At 39.2% G+C, this 27,196-nt stretch overlaps 2 protein-coding genes across 7 annotated transcripts; one reads left to right on the forward strand and one right to left on the reverse strand.

Annotated features, from left to right (window-relative positions):
• Positions 1–8,004: 8,004 nt before the first annotated feature.
• On the forward strand, positions 8,005–9,369 carry LOC103703691 (glutaredoxin-C9-like). The gene has a single exon (XM_008786633.6). It carries the CDS (start codon positions 8,270–8,272, stop codon positions 8,693–8,695), a length of 426 nt encoding a protein of 141 aa, XP_008784855.2. The 5' UTR covers positions 8,005–8,269; the 3' UTR covers positions 8,696–9,369.
• A 66-nt stretch (positions 9,370–9,435) lies between these two features.
• Positions 9,436–16,885, reverse strand: LOC113462512 (uncharacterized). 6 transcript variants are annotated; one of them, XR_016399256.1, is made up of 7 exons: positions 16,804–16,885; positions 15,456–15,535; positions 13,778–13,839; positions 13,624–13,685; positions 10,769–10,824; positions 10,353–10,672; positions 9,436–10,176 (listed from the first exon to the last, which is right to left on the reverse strand). XR_016399256.1 is itself a non-coding variant. In XM_088716285.2 (6 exons), the coding sequence occupies exons 3-6, from the start codon at positions 13,779–13,781 to the stop codon at positions 10,492–10,494; spliced, it is 303 nt and encodes a 100-aa protein (XP_088572411.1). In that variant the 5' UTR covers positions 13,782–13,839; positions 15,456–15,535; positions 16,804–16,885; the 3' UTR covers positions 9,436–10,491. The 6 variants fall into 6 exon arrangements, 2 of the variants coding, with proteins under 2 accessions (XP_088572411.1, XP_038970479.2); XR_005506573.3 differs by adding an exon at positions 11,139–11,383 and having other exon boundaries at positions 9,436–10,677; XR_015975463.2 differs by lacking the exon at positions 15,456–15,535 and adding an exon at positions 11,139–11,383 and having other exon boundaries at positions 9,436–10,677.
• Positions 16,886–27,196: the final 10,311 nt, after the last annotated feature.

Here is a 27,196-nt window from a genome sequence, read left to right on the forward strand (position 1 = left end):
CGTTCCATCAGCAACGCCGAGCTTGGATCGTAACTCCTGAAATCGCCGCCGAGCAAGAGCCTTTGTAAGGAGGTCAGCGAGTTGATCCTGGGTAGAGATATGAGAAACAGACAACAGACCACGGGAGACATAATCACGAACGAAATGCAAATCAATAGCTATATGCTTCATTCTGGAGTGAAGAACCGGATGAAGACTAAGATGAGCTGCACCAATATTATCACAATAGAGATCAGGCGGCTTAGAGAGCCTGACACCCAGTTCCCCAAGCAAGGAAACCAACCAAGCAAGCTCAGAGGTAGCCGTTGCTAAGGCACGATACTCCGCTTCTGTGGAAGATCGAGCAACTGCCCGCTGTTTATGAGTGCTCCAGGAGACTGGTGATGAACCAAGAAAAATAACATAGGCTGAAGTTGAAGTGCGATCATCAACATTGCCTGCCCAGTCTGCATCAGAGTAGCCTCGAAGAAAAATGGAAGGAGAGACGGAGAACCGGAGTAAAACACCATAAAAAATTGTTTGTTTAAGGTACCGAAGTAAGCGTTTTAATGCAACCCAGTGAGTTTCCGTAGGACGATGCATAAACTGAGCAAGTTTAGTCACGGAAAAGCTAATGTCTGGACGAGTGAGAGCCAAGTATTGAAGGGTACCAACAAAGCTTCGGTAGACAGAGCAGTCTGTCAACGGAGAACCATCATCAAGCTGCAACGACGGCTTGGTTGCTAAGGGAGTATGAACTGACTTTGAACCATCCATATGAGCACGCTCAAGAAGATCCCGAATATACTTGTGCTGGGTTAAAAACAAACCCTGACGTGTTGGAATAACCTCAACACCAAGGAAGAAGTGCAAGGGACCAAGATCCTTCAGGGAAAATTGCTTGCCAAGACGATCAACTACCTGGGAGACAAACGCTGGCTGATTTCCTGTAAGAACAAGATCATCCACATAGACCAAAAAATAACAGAGAACACCAGCATGGTTGTAGATGAAAAGGGAAGAATCAGACTTAGAATTGATAAATCTCAAACGCAAGATAAAGCGTTTTAACTCCTGATACCAAGCCCGCGGCGCCTGCTTGAGACCATAAATGGACTTCTTAAGACGGCAGACATGATGAGGAAACTGCTGATCAACAAACCCAACGGGCTGAGCCATGTAAACTTCATCTACCAGCGTGCCATGTAAGAAGGCATTGTTAACGTCAAGTTGCCTCAGTGACCAGCCAAGCTGAACGGCCAAGGATAGAATAGTGCGAACTGTCACTGGCTTGATAACCGGACTAAAAGTCTCAGAATAGTCAAGCCCAGGCCGTTGATGAAAGCCTTTGGCAACGAGACGTGCTTTGAATTTCTCAATAGAACCATCAGGCAGGCGCTTAATACGAAACACCCACCGCGAGCCAAGCAGATTTTGCGAAGGAGATGGAGGTACTAGATCCCAAGTACCATGACGAAGGAGAGCAGAGAACTCAACAGACATAGCCTCCCTCCATTTTGGATCTTTCAAGGCTTGAGAAACACACGTAGGTTCCATGATAGAAGGAATAGGATGTTTGGTAACAGAGAAAAACTGTTTTGGTTTGAAGATGTTATGCATGGAGCGAGTAACAATAGTTCGCCGAGGAGGTGAAGGTAGCTGAGATACAGAGGAGGAAACAGGACAAGGTACATCCGAAGACGGAAGCAAACCATCAGAAGAAGAAAGGTTCTCGGGAACAGAAGGTTCACAAGATTGAGCAGTAGAAGCAGAAGAATGTGGCGGAACAACTGGAGGAACCTCTGGAATAAACCCATCCGGAATAGCTTGCGATGGTGAGAAGGAAACAGAGCCCATGTTAGCGGAAGAGAAATGAGAAGATCCAACGGCAAAGGGCATAGAGTCCTCTGCAAAGACAACATGCCGGGATAGATAAAGTTTCTTATGAGAGAAATCCCAGCATTTGTAAGCACTTTGGTGAGTAGAATAACCAAGAAAAACACACGGACGAGATTTGGGTTGTAGTTTGTGAGAGGTATACGGCTTAAGCCAGGGAAAACACAAACAACCAAAGATCTTGAGATAAAGATAATTGGGAGAATGACCAAACAAGATATGAAATGGACTTAGAGAGTTTAAAAGAGGAGTAGGCATGCGATTGATAAGAAAAACAGCTGTTTGAAAAGCATGAGACCAGAATTGAAGTGGCAATGAAGCCTGATGAAGAAGAGTCAACCCTGTTTCCACAATATGGCGATGCCTACGTTCAGAGGTACCATTTTGCTGTGGTGTATGAGGAGCAGTGGTAAACCAACCAATTCCATGAGTAGCCAGGTAAGGTTTGAGTTTCAAAAACTCACCACCATTGTCAGTATATAGATTTTTAACAGGAAGATCAAACTGTTTTTCTAAAAGAGTACGAAGCTGAATGAAAAGCTGGGCAACATCGGATTTATAAACCATAGGAAAAAGCCAGGAATACTTTGTAAAATGATCAATGAAAACAACATAATACCGATAGCCATCTACTGACACTTGAGAAGATGGACCCCAAACATCAGAATAAAGAAATTCAAGAGGCTTCGAACTAACAAGAGAAGAAGATCGAAAAGGAAGTTGATGAATTTTATTACATTGACAGGAATTACAAACATCAAAGGATTTGGAAGTATTGACAACAGGAAGAGAATGAAGATGAACAAGCTTGGAAACAAGCCGAGAGCTGGGATGACCAAGACGCCGATGCCAGCCATGCAAGGATGTTCTCTCACCAACGCAAGCTAGTACACGAGACGAGGAAGAAGCAGACAGAGGCTTCAGTGGATAGACACCATTCTCACAGTTACCCCGAAGAAGAGGAGCTCCCGTTCTCATGTCCTTTATCAAATAATACCAAGGAAAAAATTCAATGGATACATGATTAGTTTTGGTGAATTCATGAACTGAAATGAGATTTTTCTTAATAGCAGGAACACATAAAGTTTTATGAAGATTAAAGGTTTGGGAGGAGGAAGGAAGAACCACAGAACCCACGTGAGTAATTAACAAACCTGATCCATTACCAATTACCACTTCATCTGTACCATCATATTCAGAATGAATGGTTAGATTGGCAAGATCAGAGGTTACGTTGTGGGAAGCTGCTGAGTCCACAAGCCAGTTCTTCGAATTATGAGCAGCAGATGTCGCAGTAAAATTAGTATTGGCATCTCCTCCTTTGGCTTTCAACATTTGGCGACATGTGCGAGCAGAGTGACCTATCTTATCACACCACTGACAAATGATAGGAAATCGATTCTGCTTGGAGATAAAAGGTCGTTGATTTGCAGTGCTGTTTCGATTGTGCTGTCGAGGAAAAGGCTTTGATTTCCTATTAGCAGCATTTGCAGTGACAACCAGTGAATTAACGGTGTTGTCAAGCCGACGGACATAGGCTTCATGGGATACTAAAAGGTCATGAAGTTCTTCAAAAGAGAAAGATTTTTCCCTGGCACGAATTGGTGCCACAATATAACAAGAGTATCAAGTTTGTTAGAACAGACACAGGGAAGAACTCAGGACAAGCATTCAGACTGAGAGGTTTCCATTATAAGGAGGTGGTAGAAATGAGAAGGTTAGATGGAGAACTAGTGACTGCCCTGAAGAGAAAGTAGAGAGGTTATGTGATGACATGGTGTCTTAACAATGTTGGATGTAGGATGGGGCTCGAGGACCATGAAACCACTTTGAAACTTTTTAAACTTGAGTGATATTAAATTGAACTAACCTCATACATAATTCTAAATATTTTCTCCCTTCATACGGAAGCCTACTCAACTCCTTCTCGAGTCTAATCCATTACTCTTTCATTAGGCTCTATGCCCAATTATTCTCTTTGAGTGCACCATATGTTATAACTCCAGTCTAAGAGCCTACTCTCAAAGAACCACACTTTACGGCAGTGTATTAGGCTTAAGCCTAAGAATCACCTATTCTCCAAAGAGACATATTTCATTGTACCTTTATAGGGATTCACTCTTCTAAGAACTATGCCCAAGCTCACATCCAATAGCCGGCTTTATCGAGTCCACTTGCTACATCCACTTGGTATATTATGATTTCCATAACACCTTTCATTAATCACGTATTATTGTTCTTCACAAGAACCACCAATGTGTACATAACCATGTAAGTGTTGTATGCCAACCAAACATAATAAAACCCAGCCATACTTTTATATACTTTATGATGCAGTAGGCATGTCATTGGTTACCACCCAAAGTGTTCGTTACTACATGCAAATATACTAACAAATAACATGACTAACGCTCCAGTGACATTGAACAAACTGTAACAATGGATGACCTTTTTAAAAATGATGCGGGCGTCTAAACTAGGGTACGAAGAAGGTTGGCATAAAATTTATTTGAAATTAAATATTATAATACATTCACTTAACACAGCTGATCATTATTCTGAAATATTTCCTTTGTATCATGCATGTAATTATGGAGTATGTGATTGTTTATTGCCTGATGGACTGCAAAATCAGTTGATGCCAAGTCATGCATAGGTTTTTTTATTTTTTCTTAGTGCTTGTTCAGCTTAGCCTTTTAATCGTAACATTTGGATAATCATGACATATCTCTATCATTTATATAGTTTGACTGATCACTATGATGATTCATAGTGATCAGTCAAACATTCTCTACTCAATAATATCATGAGATTTTTCTATCGAAATGGCACGAAAAAAAAAGGAGATGATTCCTAAAAATTCACAGCATCTATGACAGATACATCAAATCACTACATGCCAAACAACAATCATGCTAGTTAAACAAATTGACAAATAGCTAGATTGCTTGCACTCTATAACATAAGCCTGAGATATGAACTCAGATGTATAGTGCAAAATTAATTTATGCTATCAAAATTTATTTTGTATCATATGCTAAAATCATACAGATATGGACAACTGAAGGACCGCTCTACTGGTCCTGGGACCAGGATCCCCAACGAAAAGTCCCTTTTAGTAGTGTATCTTCGTACAACACTCCATAACATAAAATCTGACATCATGCACACATAGAGGATAAATTGGATAGCAATGTAGCAGAAATAAAATGTTACACACACTCAGAATCCTTGTTTCTTTTAGTTTTCCTTCTTCCCCTAGAACCAATTACATGTTGGCGCATCCTAATTAACTGCAATATTATTAATCAGGTTTATCTAAATGTAAATTTTGTTTTTTTTTTTTTTTTTTTTTGCATACCACCTGATTGCTATCATATCTTATTATACTCTTTTCTCTCTTCTTTTTTTTTAAAAATTGTAAGAGGTTAGACTGGGAGCCATGATCGTTAGAACAATGTAACCATTGGATACCATTTCCTAAAACTAACTAATAATTGCATATAATAAATTTAAAATAATTATAAAGTTAGATAATAAAAGGAATCAGGGAGATGTGCCTAGAACTAGGCATGTGCGCACCACGGCACAGCCGGTTGATCCAACCAATATGGAATCCAACAACCCTAAAAAAAATATTTGTAAATTGAATCTAAAGTATACAAATGGTTAAGGAGAAGAGGCGCCGGCAAGGAGAGAGGAGGAGAAACAAACCTTGGGCGGAGGTGAAGCTCGATAGGAGATTGTGGTTGGTCAGTTGGCACCGGAGAGGAGAAAGGAGGAGAAATATAACTCGGGTAGAGACGGAGCTCGATCCGTGGTTGGGGTTGGTCGGTCGGCGCCAGAGAGGAGGAAAAGGAGGCTAGAGCTGGTAGGAAATGAGGGCTGGTGTGGGTTGGGCGCTGGAGTTTTGGTGATGTGGGAGTTGGCCTCTGATGACATTTGTAATCGTCGTCTTAGGTCTAAGCCGACGCTTGTAAGCGTCGTTTTAAGCGCTACCTTGCGAAGCCCAAGACTCTGACGACGCTTATAAGCGTCATCCTTAGTCCTAGCTCATTTGGACTCTGACGACCCTTTTAAGCGTAGTCTAATCTCTTCCCTTCTTTTCTATTTGGTCTCCGACGATGCTATATAGCGTCGTCGTAATTATTGTCTGCCGATGCTATTTAGAAGCGTCGGCGAATTTTGGCGCTGGAGCCAGAATTACCGACGCTTCTACCTAGCATCGGCATTTAAATATTGGCATACACAACTTTTCCTATAGTGCAGGAATCGTAAGATCTAAACCCTTGCCCTCTTCCTCTTGCATCGCATTAGACCTTCAAGAAGTCAATATATGAACACCACGCTCGCTTTCTGCGACTACTTCTGTAGAACTTGATAGATGGTGTCCTAAAAGCTGGTGTCCTTCCCCAACCCTGACCTTATAACCTCATACCTATTCTTTGAAAGAGAAAAGGGAAGCTCTAGGAGTTTACTGACGCGGTGGAGCACCTAACGAGAGCCCTCAATCCACTGTTTCTTTACATTTCTGTGAGAAAACTAAGCTAGTTAATAGATGTAAAACATGTGTACATAACAATGAAAGTCTTCTATGCCAACCAAACATAATAAAACCCAGCCATACTTTTATATACTTTATGATGCAATAGGCATGTCATTGGTTACCACCCAATTAAAGTGTTCGTTATTACATGCAAATACACTAACAAACAGCATGACTAATATTGCTCCAGTGACATTGAACAAACTGTAACAATGGATGACCTTTTTAAAAATGATGCGGGCGTCTAAACTATTAAACAATCATCCAGTTCTTCCCTAAGCATGTTCGCACTGACACCCGCACTGCATCACATCCTTACACATAGATTAACATAACCTTGCCAGCAAAACAAGCCCAAAGGCTTTTGCAGAAAGGTTTCCATGCAGGTGCCGATCTGCCTTGTATGAATGGCAAATTGATACATCATGCCATCAAATTCTCGGCAAGAGATTTTTTTTTTTAATAAAAACGGCATTTTATATTGCTCTAACATGAATACAGCCTGTCAAATCAAAAGAAAATAAGGAGTACAGAAAAGAGGGTATATCTGCCGTAGTCATCCAGATGAATTCTTCGGAATACCTGGCAACAAAAGAGGCAACTCATTCAGTTGCTCTGTTCGTCTTTCAAAACACATGAGATTGGTTCGATGGCATCTTCCAAAGACATGTTTGGCTAGCCTGCATGTGGGATTATAGCAACCCAGGTCTAACCCATGCACCCACTCGTCCTCTCGGGACCAGGAGCGGACCACAAAGGAACCTTCTACAGTCCGGATCCAACCAAAAGGGCCAGCCAGACACGGCTTTCAAAGCAGTGCATGCCTTTCTGCACTCCATTGCTCCGTCCTCCCAGGGAGAGGAGAGTAAGACCGGCGAGAAAAAACCAACAGAACCCACCGCATGCGGGAAAAGAGAGGCGGACCGAATCACGTCCATGTCGCCACCCGCGGAATCGCATACAAACGGCAGGGCGTGGAACAGAGAAGAGGCGTGATCTTTGACTTGTTGACCCTCCCCGCTTTGACCGACCGACGCTAGCCACCAAACAAGCCCGTCCAATCCTGTCCTCACACCCCGAGTCAACTCGCTCGACTCGGTCCTGACGGGCCGACTCGCGTGACGTTTCACGCCTTTTGGATTCTCAACCGAAACCGCTTCTTGCGCGCCTTTTGGGCTCACCGATCCGCGCCGTCGAAGATGATTCCAACGGTCGATGGGGGGGACCATCCGATCGACCAGTACGGCGGATACGCCCTGGGGACCGAGGAAATCGAATCACGTGAAAGGCTAAATGACGGGAATGCCCCTTACGTTAGGGAAGGGTCCGCATCCGGCGTCCATGGGGCCGTTGGAAGCGGACGGCAATGTGACGACGTTAGAAGTCTCCGTCCGAGTCCCGAGGAAGAAGGGTCAAACGGCGGCGGGAGAAGGTTGCATGTCGGGCTGTCGGTTGCTCTTCCGTGACGGACGTTTCCCAAACGTGGAAACCGTTGTCTCCCTCCGTTTTGGCACCGTACAGCACCCGGCCTCTCCTATATATAATAAATCAAAAGAAACGAGAACCCTCGTCTCTCTCTCGGGGTGGGGTGCAGAGATTGCCGGGTTCCAGAGACGGCCTCTGCCTAAAAAGGCTACCAAACCGTGTCGCTTTGGCTCCCTTTCTCTCCTCATATAGATAACATCCAAAAACCAGAGGCACTCCCATATATACTAGGCCAAATCACTTGCTGTTCTAAAGTGCACTATCTCTGGCCTTCTCCCTCCATCTCTCTCAAACGTCTATCTTAACGTTCAAACTCTGTACTTTATAGGGGAAGCTGCTTTTCTAGCTTGAGAGAGGGATAGGATGAGGGTGGTGGAAGAGGAGGAGGAGGAGGAAGGGGTGGTGATGGTGGGGAGGAGTCCGTACGAGAGGGTGGCGAGGATGGCGAGCGGGAACGCGGTGGTGGTGTTCAGCCTGAGCGGCTGCTGCATGTGCCACGTGGTGAAGCGACTGCTGCTGGGGCTGGGGGTGGGGCCGACCGTTTACGAGCTCGACCAGGAGCGCGGTGGCCGCGAGATCCAGGCCGTCCTCGCCCAGCTCCTCTCCTCGCCCTCGTCTTCTTCTCCTTCTCCGTCGACGACGACGTCCGCCGCCGCGCAGCTGAACGCGGCCGTGCCGGCGGTGTTCGTGGGAGGGAAGCTGCTGGGCGGGGTTGAGAAGGTGATGTCGTGCCACATCAACGGCTCCCTCGTCCCACTCCTCAAACAAGCCGGTGCTCTCTGGCTCTAATTAAGCTACATCGAGACTCTCTCTCTATATTTTCTTCTTGCTCCTGTACAGAGAAAATGTCTACCACCCTTTGGCAGTGCGACCGAGAGATGTTGTTAAAAAAGGGTTTCTTATCTTAGTAACGTTGCAGGCATTTCATCATTCATAACCCCGTTTCTGTGGAATCGATTTTTATGATCTTCATCAGTTTTTGTTCTTGAATTGGATATGATTCATCCTCTCCCGTCGTGATTCGCGAATAGTGATGTTGGATACGGACATACGAAGGTGGAAGAGTTACCTATCCTCTGCAACCGTAACTCTGGCTTGCACCTAATTCACGGAGAAGGCTAGGTTTGTTCTAACTCTTTTCTTTATTAACAAGGACCGTGAATAACGTTATCCGGACCTGAATAGGGATGTCGGATAGGATAACGTCATGCATGTGGTGCACTCACTACTCACTGCAAGAAGACAAGTTATTAAAAGCTGAAGCGCGGTCAATGAGACGAGGAGGAGGAGGAGCGGTTGCAGCGTCCGCCGTGCTATTTCCGGAAACAAAGCTCCATGCCATTCACGGTGAGGCCGGGACAGTCCCAAAAAGGGAGTGACCAGAATTAGAAGGGGAGCCCGTACAGTCCAGGCCATGTGATCAGTGTGCTACCTATCGAGAGAGAGAACACACACACACACACACAAAAAAAAAAAAAAAAAAAAAAAAAAAAAAAAAAAAAAAAAAAAAAAAAAAAAAAAACCTCAGGTCCGACCGTACGACCACTATGGCATCGACAGCCTGCAAGTTTTTTCCTTAAAAAAAAATATAAAGGTTTAAAGACAAGAGAACGAAGTTAGTTAAGAAAACACTGCATTATTGCTTAAAGATATCTACAGGATGGTGAAAAATTGGAGCTTATTTTAGACTGTTCATATATATTAGGAGGCAAATAAGGCTGCAGACTAGATGGAGCTCACCACTTAAAAGAAGTCTTTTGGACATATTTTGTAGCCGCCTCTCTATTATTACGTCATCTTCTTTCTCTTTATTCTGTCGACTGTACTCACACTAAAGCTGTGTAAGCTACCATTGTACCAAAAAAAAAAAAAAACTATACTAGATTTGATAGTTTATACATACATAAGTATATATATAATCACGAATATAAAAGTACCGCCGAGCACAAGGTACCATGCGGTGATGGAAACAAAAGGGCAAAATTCTCTAAAGATGATAGAACACCAAATACTTCTCTAGGTTGTAGTCTGATGGCACAACAACTAGCACATTATCTCTCACCCCACCCACCTACCAGACACATGGATCAACAGAGTACTGGTAGATCAAATGTATGTCTCTTTCCACCAACTCAGCAGGCATTTCATCTCCCTAGCTGAAAATAGAGCTCACAATGTTGAGATGCCTTTTCCAGAAGGATTCCCAAAATACTGAGATGATGTTCTCATTACTCAACTAACCAAGAACAAGGCTCCAAAAAACCTTATACCTGTAATAACACCCCAAAGCACACAACATACTTAGTTAGAATTGGCATTTGGGAGATGAACAGAAGGAACACCTTGGCTTAGGTTAGACTATGGTTAAGGATTTAAGCATATTAACTTGCAGCAGCTCCACTAATCAGTAAAACCACCTTCAACCTTTAATTTGTAAGAGCTTTACCTGAAACTATACAGCAAAATAATACCTTTGTCGAGCTGAGAATAGCCCGGCAGGTAGATATATGAATTGGAGCATTTCGGGAAAATTACACGAAAAAAGCCAAGATGCTCGAAATCTGTCACCCTTGATTGCGCCAGCACTAAAACATCATATATATGGCCTGTAATTGGGATGCTAAGCTTAAATGGCGCCATAACTTCTCCGGATGATCTCCAGCCACTGATCGGCCACATGAAACTGAAAGGTTTCTGACAGTAAGCCACCTTAGTGACTCAGTAAAACACCAATTGTCTGGGACCAGATTAACAAAAGAAAATAACCTGTTCTGGAACCAAGATTTCAATCATAAAGTTAGTGCGTTGCGGACAAATATAAATGAGGTTGAAACTATCAAGATGTTGTTCCAGAAAACTCACATTAGCCTGCGTTGCTTTTCCTGGTCCAAGATAAATAAGTTGGATCGCCAACAGGCCTGTAAACAGCAACCACAAAAAAAGGTGACAACATAAACATAAACTCAGTTTTAAGGGGAAAAGTATGATTTAATGTATTGCTACATAGCGGTCCTGCATTAGTTAGAAAGTCACTGCTGCAAAGCCGACAATTGTCAATCTGGAAAACTAATACATCATAACTGAGATTGATAATTACAGAAAAAAAAAATAATGGATACAAATACAGATATCATTGTGATATGCAGCTTTTACCAACACTTTTGTAATATGCAATCTATCAAGACACCTTATTATGTTAAAGGGAACACAATCATGCAACACAGAAATTTACTTTGGATATTTCACATGAATCGATGCAAACAAGACTTTAGATCGGAATGAAGGTATGCTTGTGGCGATATAGTCCATCCCAAGGAAATTGAATGCTGTAAGAACAAGCTCTTTCTTTCCCCCAAAGCACTAAGTGTTGTAGTTGCTAAAGCATCTAGATCCTCTTCAATTATACCATTGACTTGCCTGAAGGAGGGCAGAGCAGCAGCGTGCATCCAGACACACCATGAGACCCTATTGGTCACTCTGCTACTTGCAGTTAACAAAATGTAAGTTAGCAAATTTTCTTGATGCCAAACAAACATATGCATACATCACATTGCTTGGTATGTGAATGAAAGCACTCACAGAACTGGAACGTCTATGAAAGCAACAAATCTAATAATGAGATGATTTCTTATTTGATATGAAACATGTATATTATTGCATCTCTCTAATGAGAACCTAAGGAAAATGATGGCAAAATCATATCTTCTCTACTGATCGTAAGCTGTTTTATGCTAGGTTTTAAAACTTGGTTTCAGTTTCCGTGGTTTCAGTAGTTTCACTCCAACTTTCGGAGCTTCAGTCAAAAAAGTCAGGGAAAATCAAAAAATAGAAAGAAAAAAAAATAAAGACAAGTTATTTCATAGCATATGATTGCATTTTAAATAATCTGGGATCTATAATATATATAGATCAGCTAGTTTCAAGCTGAAATTAACCTAAGTTGAAGCCTAATAGCTTTAATATATCATATGAATCTACTAATCTCCTAATTAAAATACTAATATCACTCAGTCAAGCATAAACGAATAAGACAAGGTGGATCACATAAATAACAGTGGCCTTCCTTATCATCATATGGGTGAGAAAACTAATGAGGATGAGCATATAATGAGATAGCTTGCCACCAATCCATGTAGTTATGAAATGTTATATCTATTATTTATAAGAAAAAGTATTTTTGTAAAATGTATTGTCCTAGTTATTGTCAACAATCCTTGTAAAGTACACTAATAAGGACTATTTTAGCAACCTTAGCCTGTCAAATATTATATTTATTATATATCACTCTTTAACAGCAAGAAATAAAAAAGAAATTTCATTGGAAATTGGTACGAGATAGCCAAAGGACTTAAATAAATAAAGAAATGACTAAAATATGATAATAAACAATAAAACAAATATTTAAAAAGGCATATATGGCTAGTTTATGTTAGTTTTGGAAGAAGCTGAATGAAAAACAAAATTGGGAATCAGTTTCCATTTGCTCTCAGCCAAAATTGATCAGTTCCAGTCGAAAATGATTGGTTTCAGCCGAAACGGAAACATTCATTTTATGAATGTAAGATCCTCTGTTAAATCATATCATACCAAAAAATAGCATTTAATAATATGGAAATGCCCATTGGAATGCTCGGGTCAAGCTTTCCTCCACCAATTAAGGTTCTATTTTGAAGATTAAAGGGGTGCACATGTTTCCCAAACATTAAAATTGGATAGCAGTAACAAGAAATTTCGTCTATATGATCTTGCCAAGCAGGATTATGAAATAATATGTTAGAAAAAGAAAAGGTAATATTAAGAACTTTCTCTCGCCATCAATGGTTCTGGTAGCAATACCAAGTTCATAATATATATAAATTGGTGCTTTCATATGGTTCTGAACCTGCAGCAAATGTTCAATCTCAGCATCCATGTACAGAAGAGAATAATGTTGTGAACAAAATACTTTTGTTCTATGCAAGTATTAAGAGAATATTTGATGAGGGAGCTTCTTTGGATTCATATTCGAGTTCCGGGCACAAGGTCAATGGGCATCGACGCTCTAAATTCCATCTGGTGGCACATGCTTTCAACAGCTTGATGATCCCAGCAGTTCAGGTTCTTTGAAAGAGTTTTAACTTTTAACGATGTCAGAAGTCTTTAATGTCAAGTCACTATAGAAGTAGTGCATCCTGGAACTGTTCATGACACTGTAGTAATAACTAGTTTGGGGTTTTGGGGTCTTTTAGGGCTTGTTTTCTTATTTTATAATTGATGGTTAGGATTTAGATTAAACAAGGGTAAATATTTAATGTTACTAAGGGTTTTAACTTTTGAGACTACATCAAGGTTGTAATCATCTCTTTTCAGCGTGGTTTGACTTTACGTGATTGAAAGAAGTAAAACAGGTTTAGATATTCTCCATTCTCTTCTCTTGTTCTTCTCATTTTTTTTCTTCTCTCTTCTGATTATTCTCTCTTTATTCCATGTAATTCTACTTTGCTTCCTATTATTTGTTCTTCTCTACTATTTATTTTTTGCAGTTACTAACTGAGCGCAAATGTGATTTGCAATTTGTCTTAGCATTCCCATCTGCAAGCCACTTTATTGCTTCTATTAGCCTTAGGTATGCATTCAACATCATAACGATCCATCATTTCCACAACTTATGGAAAAACATGTTATCAGCCTAACAAAGACCAACTCCAATGCTAAAGCAATATACGAGATCTACTCACCAGCAAGCAGTGGCAAGTGTAATTACACTTTCTGATGCCCATGACCAGAAAGTCATCATTACCTACAAGTGAGCAAGCAAACACGGAAATTAAATAAGAAAATCAACATGAAAGTAAATAGAACATAAGAGGCTTATTGTCAGTGTCAGCTTACCCATCCTAGTGTAAGAACAGGTTTACAAGCTGGAAGGTTATGCTGGGTAAATCTACACAACGCTGCAAAACCATCAAAGTTTTCCTTACAAAATCAGAAGACCGTACTTAGGAAGTAACATTTCTTCGCATGAAAAACCATTAGAATGCTAAAACAAAGCTGATTGGCAAAAAATTTAACAATAACTTGAAAATGGTATACTCACGAAAATTTCCCTTATACTTAATGTAGCACAACCATGTACAAGAAAGCAAGGTTTGCAAAATCAACTCGAACCACCCAATTCAGGGTGTACCATGCCAAACTAGTGCAGAACTAGGTCATGAGGGGGTTTGGTTTGGGAACTAGCAAAAACCATCCCAAACCAATTTGAATTGAGCAGAATCGCCCAGTTTTGCACAGTTTGACTCAGTTCATATCAGTTCGGGCTGATTCCAATCAAATCATGAAGAGAGAGGAGAAAGAGCCTTCCCGATCATTTTCTCCTCTCCATTTGAATTTGGAAAGGCTTGGGAATATAGGAGAATGAAGAAAAGAAAGGAGTGGGGGGATTTTGCAGGCCAGCAGCTCAGATCAAAAAAAAAAAAAGGTAAAATGTTCGTCCTTTCTTCTTTTCTTTTTTTATCCAAAAATTGCTAAAATGAGGGGAGTCATGCCATTTTTTATTTTGGCATGATTTTGTGATATTTTGTAAATTTAAGGATGATGCACACACTAAAGAAGAAATCAGCTTAAGGAAAAATTGTAGAGAGGGTCGATGCAGAATGCATTCATTTATATTTCAAGACCATTGAGCTATCGGATGATCGGTTGTCTAGATTATCTCGCAATATAAACAATGATGCTATGGCAATCCGAGCGATGATGCATTTGGAGACGAGGGAGGTGGCAGCGGACACAGTGGGTCTGCGCATAACTCGCAGCCACATGGTTTGAGTCCATTTACCAGCGAGTCTCATTTCACTCATACCATATAGAATAAGGACCATGGTATACGATTTAAGATTCACGAGGATACAATAGCATATAGGAGACAGGCCCCTCGAGGTGATTCAGGATCCGATATTAATGCAGCCGATGATATAGCAAGCAGAGTAGGGTCTTTAGATGTCTCTAAATCGTCATTGTACCCAGAATCCTATTATCCACAACCAACAGATGTTCCATATGCATATCCTTTGCCTGAGCATCTTATTCGGGTGGCTACTACCCGCCAAAGCCTCAGCCAAAATATGGGTCAAATTTCAATATCGTGACTCTTTCAAATAGGACGGTCAACCTAATATTAGTATCAAAATAACTATCCAGGAGGCTTAGATTATCGTATGCAGAAGTAGTCATGGTCTCTAAGTTGGTGTTAAGTCCAAGACTTCAACTGTGAACGAGAGATATATGTCTACAAGCGACATAGATACTCCACAAGAGACTAGACATAGTTATATATTTTATAATTCAAAATCAATTTGACGTATATCTTCAGGCTGGAAATTATGCATTGTCTATTTTTTTTACTATTGCAACTATCAAGCAGTCATAGGGTCTCGGAACCAATATGAAATAAAATAAACAATAAAACAATCTTAAAATCACAATTAAAAGATCCCAAGCCTTAAAATAATCATAAACAAAAATATTTAAAATTTAAAAATGAAAAATGTACTAGTACACCTCTGCATACCAAGTCTCGGTATGGTACGACTCGGTACTGTATGGTCCCACTACCAGACTTGTATAGTGCCTAGCGCCAAGATTGGGAACCTTGCAAAAAACAAAGGTAGGTGAGGTGCAGTGCTCAGCTCTATGAAGGCAGTAGGAGCCACTTTTGTATAAAGGATGAGATTATATTAGAGCTTCAGGAAACAATAATTAACTAACTGTATGTTCACAAAATAGTTGTCTTCTAACAGAGTCAAGTCTGCAGTTCTTAACTTTTTAAGGTCAAATAAAAAAAATTCCATTAACATCTAGGGCTGTTGAGCATCAATTAGTCAGAACTTAGGTGGCTTCCTGTATGGATCTGCATCAGAACTGTTTCAGTAGGACCAGAACATAGATCTGGTTTTAAAATAGAAAGGTGCATCATCTGTACATGATATTGGATCCTGGAAATTGGGTGTCAGTTTAAACTTGGATGGCTATCCAATACCTCATCAGGCTTCTTTAGGACCAAGTTTTCTTGTTTTCCCCAAAGTTTCTACAACTATTCAAGAAGTTTCTTGACCCTATCTCATTAGCTTTTCCAGATCCACTTAGTTGGGCTTTCCTTCATGTTTGGCTGCCAAATTTCTTACACTTTCGCAGACCATTTGTTTCTTCCCATGAATATTCCCTTTCAGGCATTTCATCAAGAATCTCCTTCACAGCTATTTGAGTTCTGCCCGGCTGTTTATAGTCTACAAGTTTACATGGCAAAGGACAGAAACAGATTCAGAACAATCAGTGAATAGGTTAAATCTCCCTCCAACTTCATAGCCCTGACCATTAATTCAATTTAAAACACTTCAAAATTTCGAATGGAAAGATAAGATTAAACAATATGACACTTTGATCTGAGCATATGATTCAACATCTAGTCCAAATGTACTTGGTTAGTCCAATGCAAACATCTTAGATATTTCATCAAACAGTACCAAGACAAAGCAGCTTTGCTTCGTTTTTTGGCTGCTATTCCCTATTTATCCAATTCCTTCCTTTCTATCCCTTTACTTTGTGCCCCTCCATTTCAATCACCTCTCTTCCATCTAGCTATTAAAGGCCTCCTTTTGATGCAATCATATCACCAGTCTCCATGATCATTAACTCTCTCTCTCTCTCTCTCTCTCTCTCTAGGCCTTGCATCGATATCCCTGAACACTCCACTCCTGAAAACATTGACACAAGTCCAAGTGAACAGAGCAGGGTTCAATCCCTAGTCCCCACCATGTGTCCTTAGGAAATTGGAGACAAGACATTGATTGACACCAGTGGATAATTAAAATAGAGAGGAAAGTTCCATGAAGAGAGGAAATGAGAGAGAATACTCTTACCTCCGACCACCACAGTCAACGTCTCAACTGAGATCCGAGTCCAAATTCCACCTCCACAAGCACCACCTACTGCTCCCATAGGGCTCGTTTGGTTCGCGGGAAAAGAAGGGGGGAAAGTGTGGTCAACAGGAAAGTAATGAGATGCCTCTTATTTGGTTGGAGTTTTCAAAGGAGAGAGAAGGGAAAGTTGTATTCCCATGGGAATGTGATTCCCACATTTCATGGGAAAGTCTTTCCCATGAGAAACATGGGAAAGTTACTTTCCCATGAGGTGGGAATCACTCCATTTTTACTTTTTCCCAAAAAGTCCCTTCAGCATTAAAGAAGCATTAAAGAGGCATTAAAAACCTAATTTTTATTAAGGGCATAATAGGAATTATATATAACTTTCCTAGGAAAGTGGATGGCCAACCAAACATAAGCACCTTGGAAATTTGTCACTTTTTCATGGTCAACCAAACATGCCAAAAGTACTTTCCTAGGCATCCTCTTCCTAGGAATTTGTTTCCCAGGAATCATATTCCTAGGAAGGAAAATGCTTCCCGCGAACCAAACGAGCCCATAGGAACTGGAAGAATCTGGGAATCAGATGTCTAAGCCCAGGCCATACACTGCATACTTTAAAAAAATAACAAACAAACAAATTCTGACTTTTTAGTGGGTTAAGGGGTTCTACTGTAGGACCCAATTCTGACTTTTTAATGGCATAGATATTAAAAAATAAATAAATGCATAATATAGATTAGCAGTTGATAGATGGAGGACTGGGGTTAGGATCCACATGTATATGGCACTGAACCAATAAGTTTTCAGATCCAACATGAGGACCAAATCCAATTTGACATTTATTCTGATCCCATTTTAAGGATGTGAAACCAAGATCGCAGGATTGATTTGGATCAGGTAAAACAAACTATTGCATTATTGAACTTGAGTAAGTGAATGCCACATTCTGCACAGTTTAACATGATCCCACAGTGAGGAGCAAAAAATATGTGCTAGACATAGCCAAGAGAGAGCCCGACAATTGATAAACCTAAAATAAGCAATACTCACTGGGCCGATAACACCTCCTTGAGCAAAGGCTTCTATAGCTGGTTGACCAAAATGAGGATCCCAAATTGCATGAGCAATATGTCCTACATGCAAAGAGTCCTACGTCCGTGACTCAAAATTTTCTTGTCCAGCTATATGAAATATATTCCTAGGCATCCATACAAAGATTATTGCTAGCTGCCCAAAATGAGAAGAAAAAATATTCTGATAAAAACGCTCCTCGGTAATATCATCATAACTCCCGATGTCATGTGCAGTCTATTGCATGATTTGGTTATATAGCCAACATAATTCTCAGTAAAAAACTCAATAATGAAACATGTTTACTTTTATACTTGAATAATAGACTCAAGAAAGTAAACATCCAGGCCTAATAGGAAAACTATCTAGTTTAATTAATTGCTTCCACATCATATTATGAAATATGGTTTGCCTCTAATTAAGCCTTCATGCAGGAAGATTTCGGGCCAAGTAAATATTATATAAAATGTCCTCACCTTTCTCATCTAATTCCCATCGCACTTTTTAAGTAATATTGTAGGATTAATCTTAGAACTTGATCAGGTACCATCTTGATAATTTAATGACGCTTATCATATGGTAAAGTTTCCTCAAGGAGTGTTTGGTCCACCGCACATCTTCTAATTATTTTAGGAAGAAAGATCTTCGATTCTGATTTTAATTTCCAGAAAAATTATTATATAATCCAGTTCAAAGTTATTAACCATGGTTAAAATATTATAAAGGTCTACATTGATAATTTAATGACGCAAGTCATATGGTAAAGTTTCTTCAAGGAGTGTTTGGTCCACCACACATCTTCTAATTATTTTAGGAAAAAAGGAGTGTTTGGTCCACCACACATCTTCTAATTATCTTTGATTCTGATTTTAATTTCCAGAAATATTAATATATAATCCAGTTCAAGGTTATTAACCATGGTTAAAATATTATAAAGGTCTATGTTAGTAGTGGTCTACATGCTTTCACAAGTCACAACCTTGGCATTTGCATAAAGACTGATGTCATGATCATGGTTAGGACATTGTCACCGGCCAGACAACTTGAGTGCCCATACTTTTTGGGGCTTGGCATGCCCTAATTTGGCCGAATCGGCTCAGATCGCCTAGCTCACACTAGATTGAACCAAGTTGAGCCCAAACCGCTTAGTGCCACTCAATGTCAAGAAGAACTCTTCACTAAAGCCGTTTTCTCTCTCTTTTCCCCTTCACTTGTTTTTAAGTACTTCTTCCATTCCTGTAATTCTTCCCATTCTTCCCATAAGACAAACACTCAAGAGGGAAATGGATAGGTCTGATGGCACAGATAAAAAGTCAGGAATATATAGCATAGCAGTTTGCAACTGAAGAAAGTATATCAAGGCTTCACGATCAAAGTGGATATGACAGAGGGCATGAACATGCATCAACTGAAATGTAATGATCTAGCAGTGAGCAAAGCATAAATGGCAGTAAATGAGATAATTTTTATGAAAGACAACCTACACTTTTCCAACCAAGTTCCATTTAAGTCTTATTAACAACTTCTATGTGGGCATTGTTCCAAGACTAAGAATGTCATAGAACAAGATTACTTAATTCAATCCCCCAAGAAATGTTGCTCAACAGTAATTTGGGTAGAGATGATGAGATCACCATATTTGATTGCATCATGGTGATCCTATATAGCTGTAATCCCAAATCATCCTCATTTCTCAAATCACCACCCAGCCTAGTAATGGAATACCCATCCTTAAGGTCGGAAATCGAAGATCACCCCAGGACAGTAATCTTGGGCTGAAATTTGAGAACAAAAATATCTCTCAGTTTAATAAAAAAATCAGGATCAGTATACCGTCAATATAATATCAATATTATATATATGATTTAATATTATATTAATATTATATATTGTATTTATGATATATTATATTATAATATAATATTAATCATATTATTGTTATATTATTATTCCATGATAATTTTAAATTATAGTAGAAATATATTATTGTACTTTATATTTATATAATGAAATTGTTTAATATATTACTTCTATTTGCCTTATTTTTCTAACCAAAATAAATATTTGTATTAAAAATAATATATTATAAGTATAATATATATTTTTGGGATTAATAATTTATAGAACTAATAAATATAACTTTATAGAATATATTAATATTTTATTATAATATTTTTTATATGAATAATAATATATTTTTAGGAATATATCGGGTGGTTTTGGTATTATTTGGTCAATAATTTTGGATTTCCATATAATACTAAACAGGTTACTCGTGGATACCTGAAAATTTTTAAGTACCAAATGCGGTGATTTTAGATCAATGAGGAACAGATTACCATGGGATAAAAATCATCAGTGATCTAAGATCAACTTGGTAATCCCATTTGGGTCACGAATCGCAACCTAAAAGTATAAAGCTACCAACTGAGGATAACAAATTGAAATGCTAAAGCACTGTGGATGATCCCACAAGGGACAGATAGGTCCGACGTTTGTAATTCCAGCAGATCCTCAAGAGACACTACGACATGCTCTCACATTCCATGTTTGATTTATCCGTATATTCATGAATATCAGTCCACATGAATGGTCCAAACGAAACATGTCCATGAGCGTAGAACTCTGCATTAGCTTCGCAAAGGACAAGAGCATCATCACATGTTTCTCATAGGACACATCCTTGTCCAACCAAGACAACGAAATACTCAATCCAAAAAAAAAGAAAAAATTGAGTAATAATCTACATACCTAGCTCTATTCTCACTTGGTTACCAATTATATATCTCTGATCAGGACTTGTGATCATGTTGCTCGTCTTCATCTTCTTAAAGAAAAGGCTTGACATCTTAGTCAGTAAGTTATGTGCATATTAATTCAAGAAGTACCAGCTTTTCAAGATTAAGAATGAAAAGTTGGAAGAAAGGGGAAAACGGAAAAGATGGATAGAATCAGAAGAGAAAAGAAAAAATCTACACAGTGTTTTAATTCATTCATTATAAAAGAGTGAAAAAAAGAAGAGAAGAAGAAGAAGAAATACTTGCCTGGGATCTTCTTTCCGTCTCCCAAAGCGACGTTCCGGCCTGGTTGTCGTCTGCTGTTACCGTTTGTTCTTTGCCCAAGAAGTGCGACCCCACGCAAGACCAGCTTCGAGGTCAAACGGGATTGGGAAACGGATGGCGAGGGGAATTCGGGTTGCACCACTTAGCGAGAGATGCCGGTCCAACCAGGGTGAGTTGGGGCATGGTTTCGTCTGGAATTTAATTTCCTTGGCAATGTCAGAAATCTAAGCTATTGGCCTTCAAACAAGCATCATCTTCTTTTCATGCATGTAAGACTATCTTTTCATGCATGTAAGACTAAAGAAGAAATTTAGAGAGAGAGAGAGAGAGAGAGAGAGAGAGAGAGAGCTTTTCGGACTGGAAGTCTGGAACTCATGGCTTCCCTCTCCTTGAATGGATGTATCATCTCCTGGCCCACTACTGCTTCATCCGTACGTAGCCTCTTGATTTGGCTGATCTCTCTGTCAATCCTGGGTAAGAGTCTTTTCAAAGAAGAAAGATTTTTTTTATGCAATGCAATGCATAATGGAAAAGTATTTTTTATGCAACGCATAACGGAAAAGACTCCTGTGGATTCAAAGTTTCTTTTATGCAATGCATAATGTACGGGCCTCTCATAGATTCCTCTTTGCTAACCAAAAAAAGATATCACAGACAAGACGTGCTTCGAATCTACGAGGCATGCATTAACGCGTAAGCTTTGATGCCGTTGATTATTAGCCTATTAGGCATGGTCCATTAAAGCCTATGTCACTTATTTTTAAAGACATGTTACTTCTACTTAGATAGCCTTCTTAGATCTGATGTTCAACCATCTATAGATCACAATCTTCGGTTTGAATGTACTGTAAACAATGCTCCTCGCATCTCATTAATCGACGATAAGAAAAGTGATGGGATGTATCTGACACCATATTCATATGCTGATTTTGGACTTGGTGGTCATCGAACTAAGCCAATTTGAAAGAAAAATTGATCGAGATCTCACTGACCCATCACTTTGTTTCACTTATTAAGAAGATTGATAGGTTTACATCTTAGAAAAGATGAACTTGAGGCAACAAGTACAGACCATAGAGCATGGAGGTGAGACCCAAACTTGAGCAACAAATAAAAACTGTAGAAGACCTAGTGGAGGTAACACTTATCACCATGCTTGCCTCCCTATCTTGTAGGTATGGTGGATATGGCTGATTTAGAGGGGGAGGTATCCAAGATGGTTGATGCCTCCAGCTCTTAGATTTGGAGCAATATAAGCCATTCTCTGGTTAACAACTCGCCCCCTTGCAGTCATATTAAGAGTGCCACTAACTTCTTGTTTCTCAGATTTTCAGACCACAATCGGTGATGCCAAGTCAATGGTAGAGCAAGGAGATTTGCGCCGTGTGCCACTATCCTACAACTGGAACTTGAAGAAGATAAGATCGGATCAAGTGCCTTGAACCTTCAAAAAATTTTAAGATCATGAAATGCTACCTAAATCTATTGTAAAACTAAAGCAAAGTGAAGAAGAAAACATAAAAGATATTTTATTCATTTGGAAAATTGTACCTCTTTATGTTACAATCTGATATTTATAGGTGTTATTAACTAACAAGATGAGTGCTAATACTTAGCTTTAAACATTTGTCCTCAATATTGTATGTCATATGGGCCACTATTGCTAAAGTAGGTAGTGCTTCCTTTTCTCTCATGTCATAGGTAGTAAAAAGATGAGAACTACTATTCATTTTGGATACATATATTTACTATAGTATGCTACATGGAGTATTTTTACCATAGCTGATGGGTAGTGTGACCCTCCTCTCTCATCATGGATACTGGAGAGATCGGCACCACTATTTATTTTGGACACTTGTCCTTTCTATTGTATGCCATATAGACCACTATTTCTATCCATAGTAGATAATATGGCCGCTTCTCCCTCATCATGGCTAGTGGTAAAAGTTGGCTAACCACCATTCTAAAACTCTTCTTTATTAAGGCCTCATTCTAGGCCAATAACTCTCGTCCTCTAGGTATACAACCCAGTTACTTAGCCCACATACTTAGTATACCAACCTGCACCTATAGCATATCGGTTGCACTCTTGGCCTATTGGCCTACACTCTTGGCGTATCGACCTACACCTAGACCGATAGACATCTCGATTTGCACCCTTAGCATATCGATCTATACCCTTGGTGTATCAACCTACATTCTTAGTATTTCAGCCTACTTTTCTAATACTTGATGTAAGATTGGCATCTTTCTAGTAGTAATCAGCCTAGTAACCGTATATATCGTCCTGCTATCCAAGTACTTCGGCCTATTGATCAAGTATAGATCAGCCTACATCCATATATTTTGACTTATTGGCTGAGTAATTCAGCCTACTGATTATGTGGCAACAACTAAGCGTATATGAATTAGGTTATCAAGTCAAATCAAGTGGAAGGGGTCGGATCTGGATTAGATCTAGATCCCCTTGGGATGGGCATGATTTGATCTGTCTGTCTTCCTTCCTCGCAAGGCATTCACTTCAAAACCCTAGACAGTAAGCAAGGTGTCTCGACCAGGCAATGGTGGGATCAAGGAGTCTTGACAGTGGAGTTGATGGTGGATTGCGGTGTTGCAGTAGGGGGAGGTCTGATGGTTGTCGTTCCTCACAGTAAAGACAGTAGGTAGTGGTAGATGGAATTAGAAAGGCAGGAGTGGAAAAGGAAACAAGGGAGGCCAGCACGATCATGAAGATCGATGAGACTGGCAAGAAGCAAGAGGGCTCTGGTAAACTCGATTTGGGCATGAATCTAATGATTTGAGGATGGAGAAATTAAGCTACCAAATGGAGAAGAGGGAAAAGCTAGGAGGATACAGGGGTTGGCACCGTCATGAGGGAGCGAAAGGACTTTGGCAAAGGATGCAGTCTGCTGGTGGCTGGAATGAAGATAAGGACTAAGGGAAAACATAGGATCAATAAAAAAAATAAGGCAACGAATTTGTTTTCTTTCTTTTTTTCTCTCTTTTTGGCATTAATGTGGTGGGGTGGACAATGATAGTAATATCGATGGATCCGGCTGAGTGGTGCATTGGGTTGCTAGGGCTATGGTAATGGTACAACGGACATGCTATGATAGTGGTGGTGGATTGAAGTTTGCTCTGATACCAACTGATGCAGGACAGACTTAAGAGGCAAGGAGAATAAGATGCTCTGAAACCAAATTAGCGCATGATAGAACAAGCTTTGATACCAATTGATGCAAGATATAACAGAGAAAGAGAGAGAGGAAGAAGGAATAGAAGAAAGTGGAGGAAGAGGAAAACTCACTATTCTGTATTCTCTAATCTTAGTAATGCAAACTGTATTTTGAATTGATATACTAATAGATTTATATAGGCAACTCATAACTCTAATATGAGTCCTCATAAAAATAAAATATTGGAGTCCGCATAAAAATAAAATACTTAAGTCCACATAAAATTCTTATTCTTAAATCTATATAATTTTCATCCTAAAGTCTACATAAAAATAAAATTCTCTAATTTCTAAATAAATAAAATGTTCAAAGTTCTATGTTTTTACCTAACAAAAGTGTGCCTAGATTTTTTATTGGACGGTCCTCTGCCAATAATTCTCACACCATTTTTTTGAAATGATTGGTGTTACTCTTATCATTATTCTCCAAAAAAGTAAAACAAAACATTATCGCACTTCTTATTGGAGTAAAGACACAAAACATTTCATAGTCAGGTTCTATCCTTTTCGCAAATTAGTTAGTTTAGATAAGCAAATACTTACTAAGATAACATTAAAATGAATTGATTGTGCAACTATTTAGGAACTGTTTAAAAAATAGTTAAAAACAATTGAAAGAAAAAGAGAGTGATGGTAAATCTAGTTGATGAAAAATAAGGTTAGTAGCATATAACCTTTTGAAGAGATACTATTCTTAAATACTAAGCCTTTAAAATAGAGATGATGGGACAATAGCCATCTTGTAAAACATATAAATAATTTATCATAAGGCTATGAACATAATTTGGACGTAAGATGTTCAAAAGACATTTATATGTTCCTAGTCATAGTTTTTATCTCAACCAATATCTAGGTTTGTATTAGTATCAGATGTTGCCCGGCGGATATGTATGAAAATCTTAGCCCTATTATCTTGGCAAATATTAATCGATAAAATCCAAAACTTTGGCTTCTACGAAAATATTCATATTGATGAATATTGTTAATATTGATATCTCGATCCTAAAATATTGGTCAAGATCTTAGAAAATCTTGGTTTTCTCCAAATCTCCCCTCGAACTATATTGGTTGTGTTTTTGGCCTGGTCACTCACTAAGGTAACTAATATCTTGAAATTTTAAATCCTGATTTCTAGTTAGATAAGTAACTAACAATGTGATGGGTTAAGCATGATGGAAGATGAACATGATGAATGATAAAGTGAGAGATTCCAAATGGAAATATCTATACATCTATGGGCTGGCCCTCCAAAGAATCACTCAACACATATTGTAATAAAGATGTCTAAAGAATATCACTACCATTTGAGGGAAAACTACTATTATGAGTTGTGGTAGCAGCATCAACAATAATAGAACTAACACTAAAATGGTTGGTATAGAGAAAGGTGCAATTTAGCCATGCCATTTGTATATACAAAATAAAAAGCCTGTACTGCTATGTAACGATAGGCTGCTGGGGCCTTAAACTTATGGAAACATGAGGTAAAGTCAATGGACTTTGTGGATGCTTAATGATTTTTTTCATAGTTTTGTCATTACATATCTCTAGGCCTTTTCTATCTATCACACATTTAGCCACCAATAATAGCTTTACATACATAGTTTGTATTTATCCTCACAATAGCATACTCTAAAATAAAAATAAGTCTTTTAAATATGTATATGAGCACTATACATATAGCCTTACATACATAGTTTGTATTTATCCTCACAATAGCATACTCTAAAATAAAAATAAGTCTTTTAAATATGTATATGAGCACTATACATATAGCCTTACATACATAGTTTGTATTTATCCTCACAATAGCATACTCTAAAATAAAAATAAGTCTTTTAAATATGTATATGAGCAGTATTAAACTGACACGAATTATGTTGAAGAATGGAAGGTGCCAATGTGGATTTGACAAAGTATCAATAGTTGTTACCATGGGACAAAATTGTATCTTTCGCATGAAAGAAGGAGCTGTCTTTTTTCGTACGAATATACCATTGGTTAATCAGATGCATAGAAAGGTTATAGAGAAAAATTTAAAAATACTTTAAATTTTTTTCAGAGAATATTGTGACTGTAAATAACAAGTAAGGAATTCTAAAAATTAATGCTCTCTGGATGCCATCTAATTCACTAGTTCACATGCATGAAAGTTCATAAAGCCGATCAATTTCTTATTTATCCTTCAATATATCAAAATCCTCTGCAGCCAAGACTAACATTAACACTTAGCTCTCATGCATGCATGGCGACATCTATGTGTATCGATAACTAAGCTCACATTTTGTAGGCCAAATTCACATCGAGATAAGATCTTACGTACACGAACGATCCACTCATGCTGCGAAACGTGTCCTCATGAAAACTACGAGAATTAGACAAGTGGCAAGCACAAGGAAATTAGTTAAACAAAGACTAGTCCCACATGCCATTGATTAGTGCCAAGCAAGCTCTTTTGCCTTTTGATTTATCTATCCACGAGCTCTCCTCCTTCCTCTTTTTTTTTTCCCCCTCACTTTAGTCGCTCTTTCCAATGCCTGGATTTCATGGTTCTTTCTACCACCCTCTCCTATTTTTTTTCTTTTTTAAGCCTTAGGCATCACACTTTGGCCTCTTTTTCTCCGGCAAGGGGCCGGGCATCGAGCGACGCTGCAACGCGTCGATCTCGAAGGGCGCTCGCTCTCGCGCGCTTGGCTGGCCGGCGAGAGACAGCGCTGTGCCGTGGATTAGAATCAGGGCGCAAAGCCAAGCAACGACCCCAAGGTTTAGAGGTCTATTGCCTATAAAAAAATGAGGCTGAGGGGCCGAGACATCGGTGCTCCAATTCCTCGGCAACTACCAAGGGCTAGGCCAAGGTTCACCGCATGGTACAAGGATGCTGAAATATATATATTATCCCTAAAGCCAACTCCCCATGTTTCAAAGGCTAGGAGCAGGCTCTGATAATTTAGAGCTCTAGACTTCTTATTTTGATATTGATGACACCACTAATTCAACAGTTTGATTAGCATTGAAATGG

The sequence above is a fragment of the Phoenix dactylifera genome, chromosome 1 (genome assembly GCF_051530095.1).
Source record: "Phoenix dactylifera cultivar Ajwa chromosome 1, Ajwa_hap1_PhDact_Kaust_v1.1, whole genome shotgun sequence".
Classification (NCBI taxonomy): domain Eukaryota; kingdom Viridiplantae; phylum Streptophyta; class Magnoliopsida; order Arecales; family Arecaceae; genus Phoenix; species Phoenix dactylifera.

Excerpts from the sequence above, each read along its gene's own strand:
- LOC113462512 (XM_039114551.3), bottom strand. Across the intron at positions 10,825-13,623 it reads ACACTTGCCACTGCTTGCTG|GCCTGTTGGCGATCCAACTT; the intron begins GTGAGTAGATCT and ends TGCTGTTTACAG. Across the intron at positions 10,673-10,768 it reads GAAAAGCAACGCAGGCTAAT|GTTATTTTCTTTTGTTAATC; the intron begins GTGAGTTTTCTG and ends GTTCCAGAACAG.
- LOC103703691 (XM_008786633.6), top strand. The coding sequence starts at position 8,270 with ATGAGGGTGGTGGAAGAGGAGGAGGAGGAGGAAGGGGTGGTGATGGTG.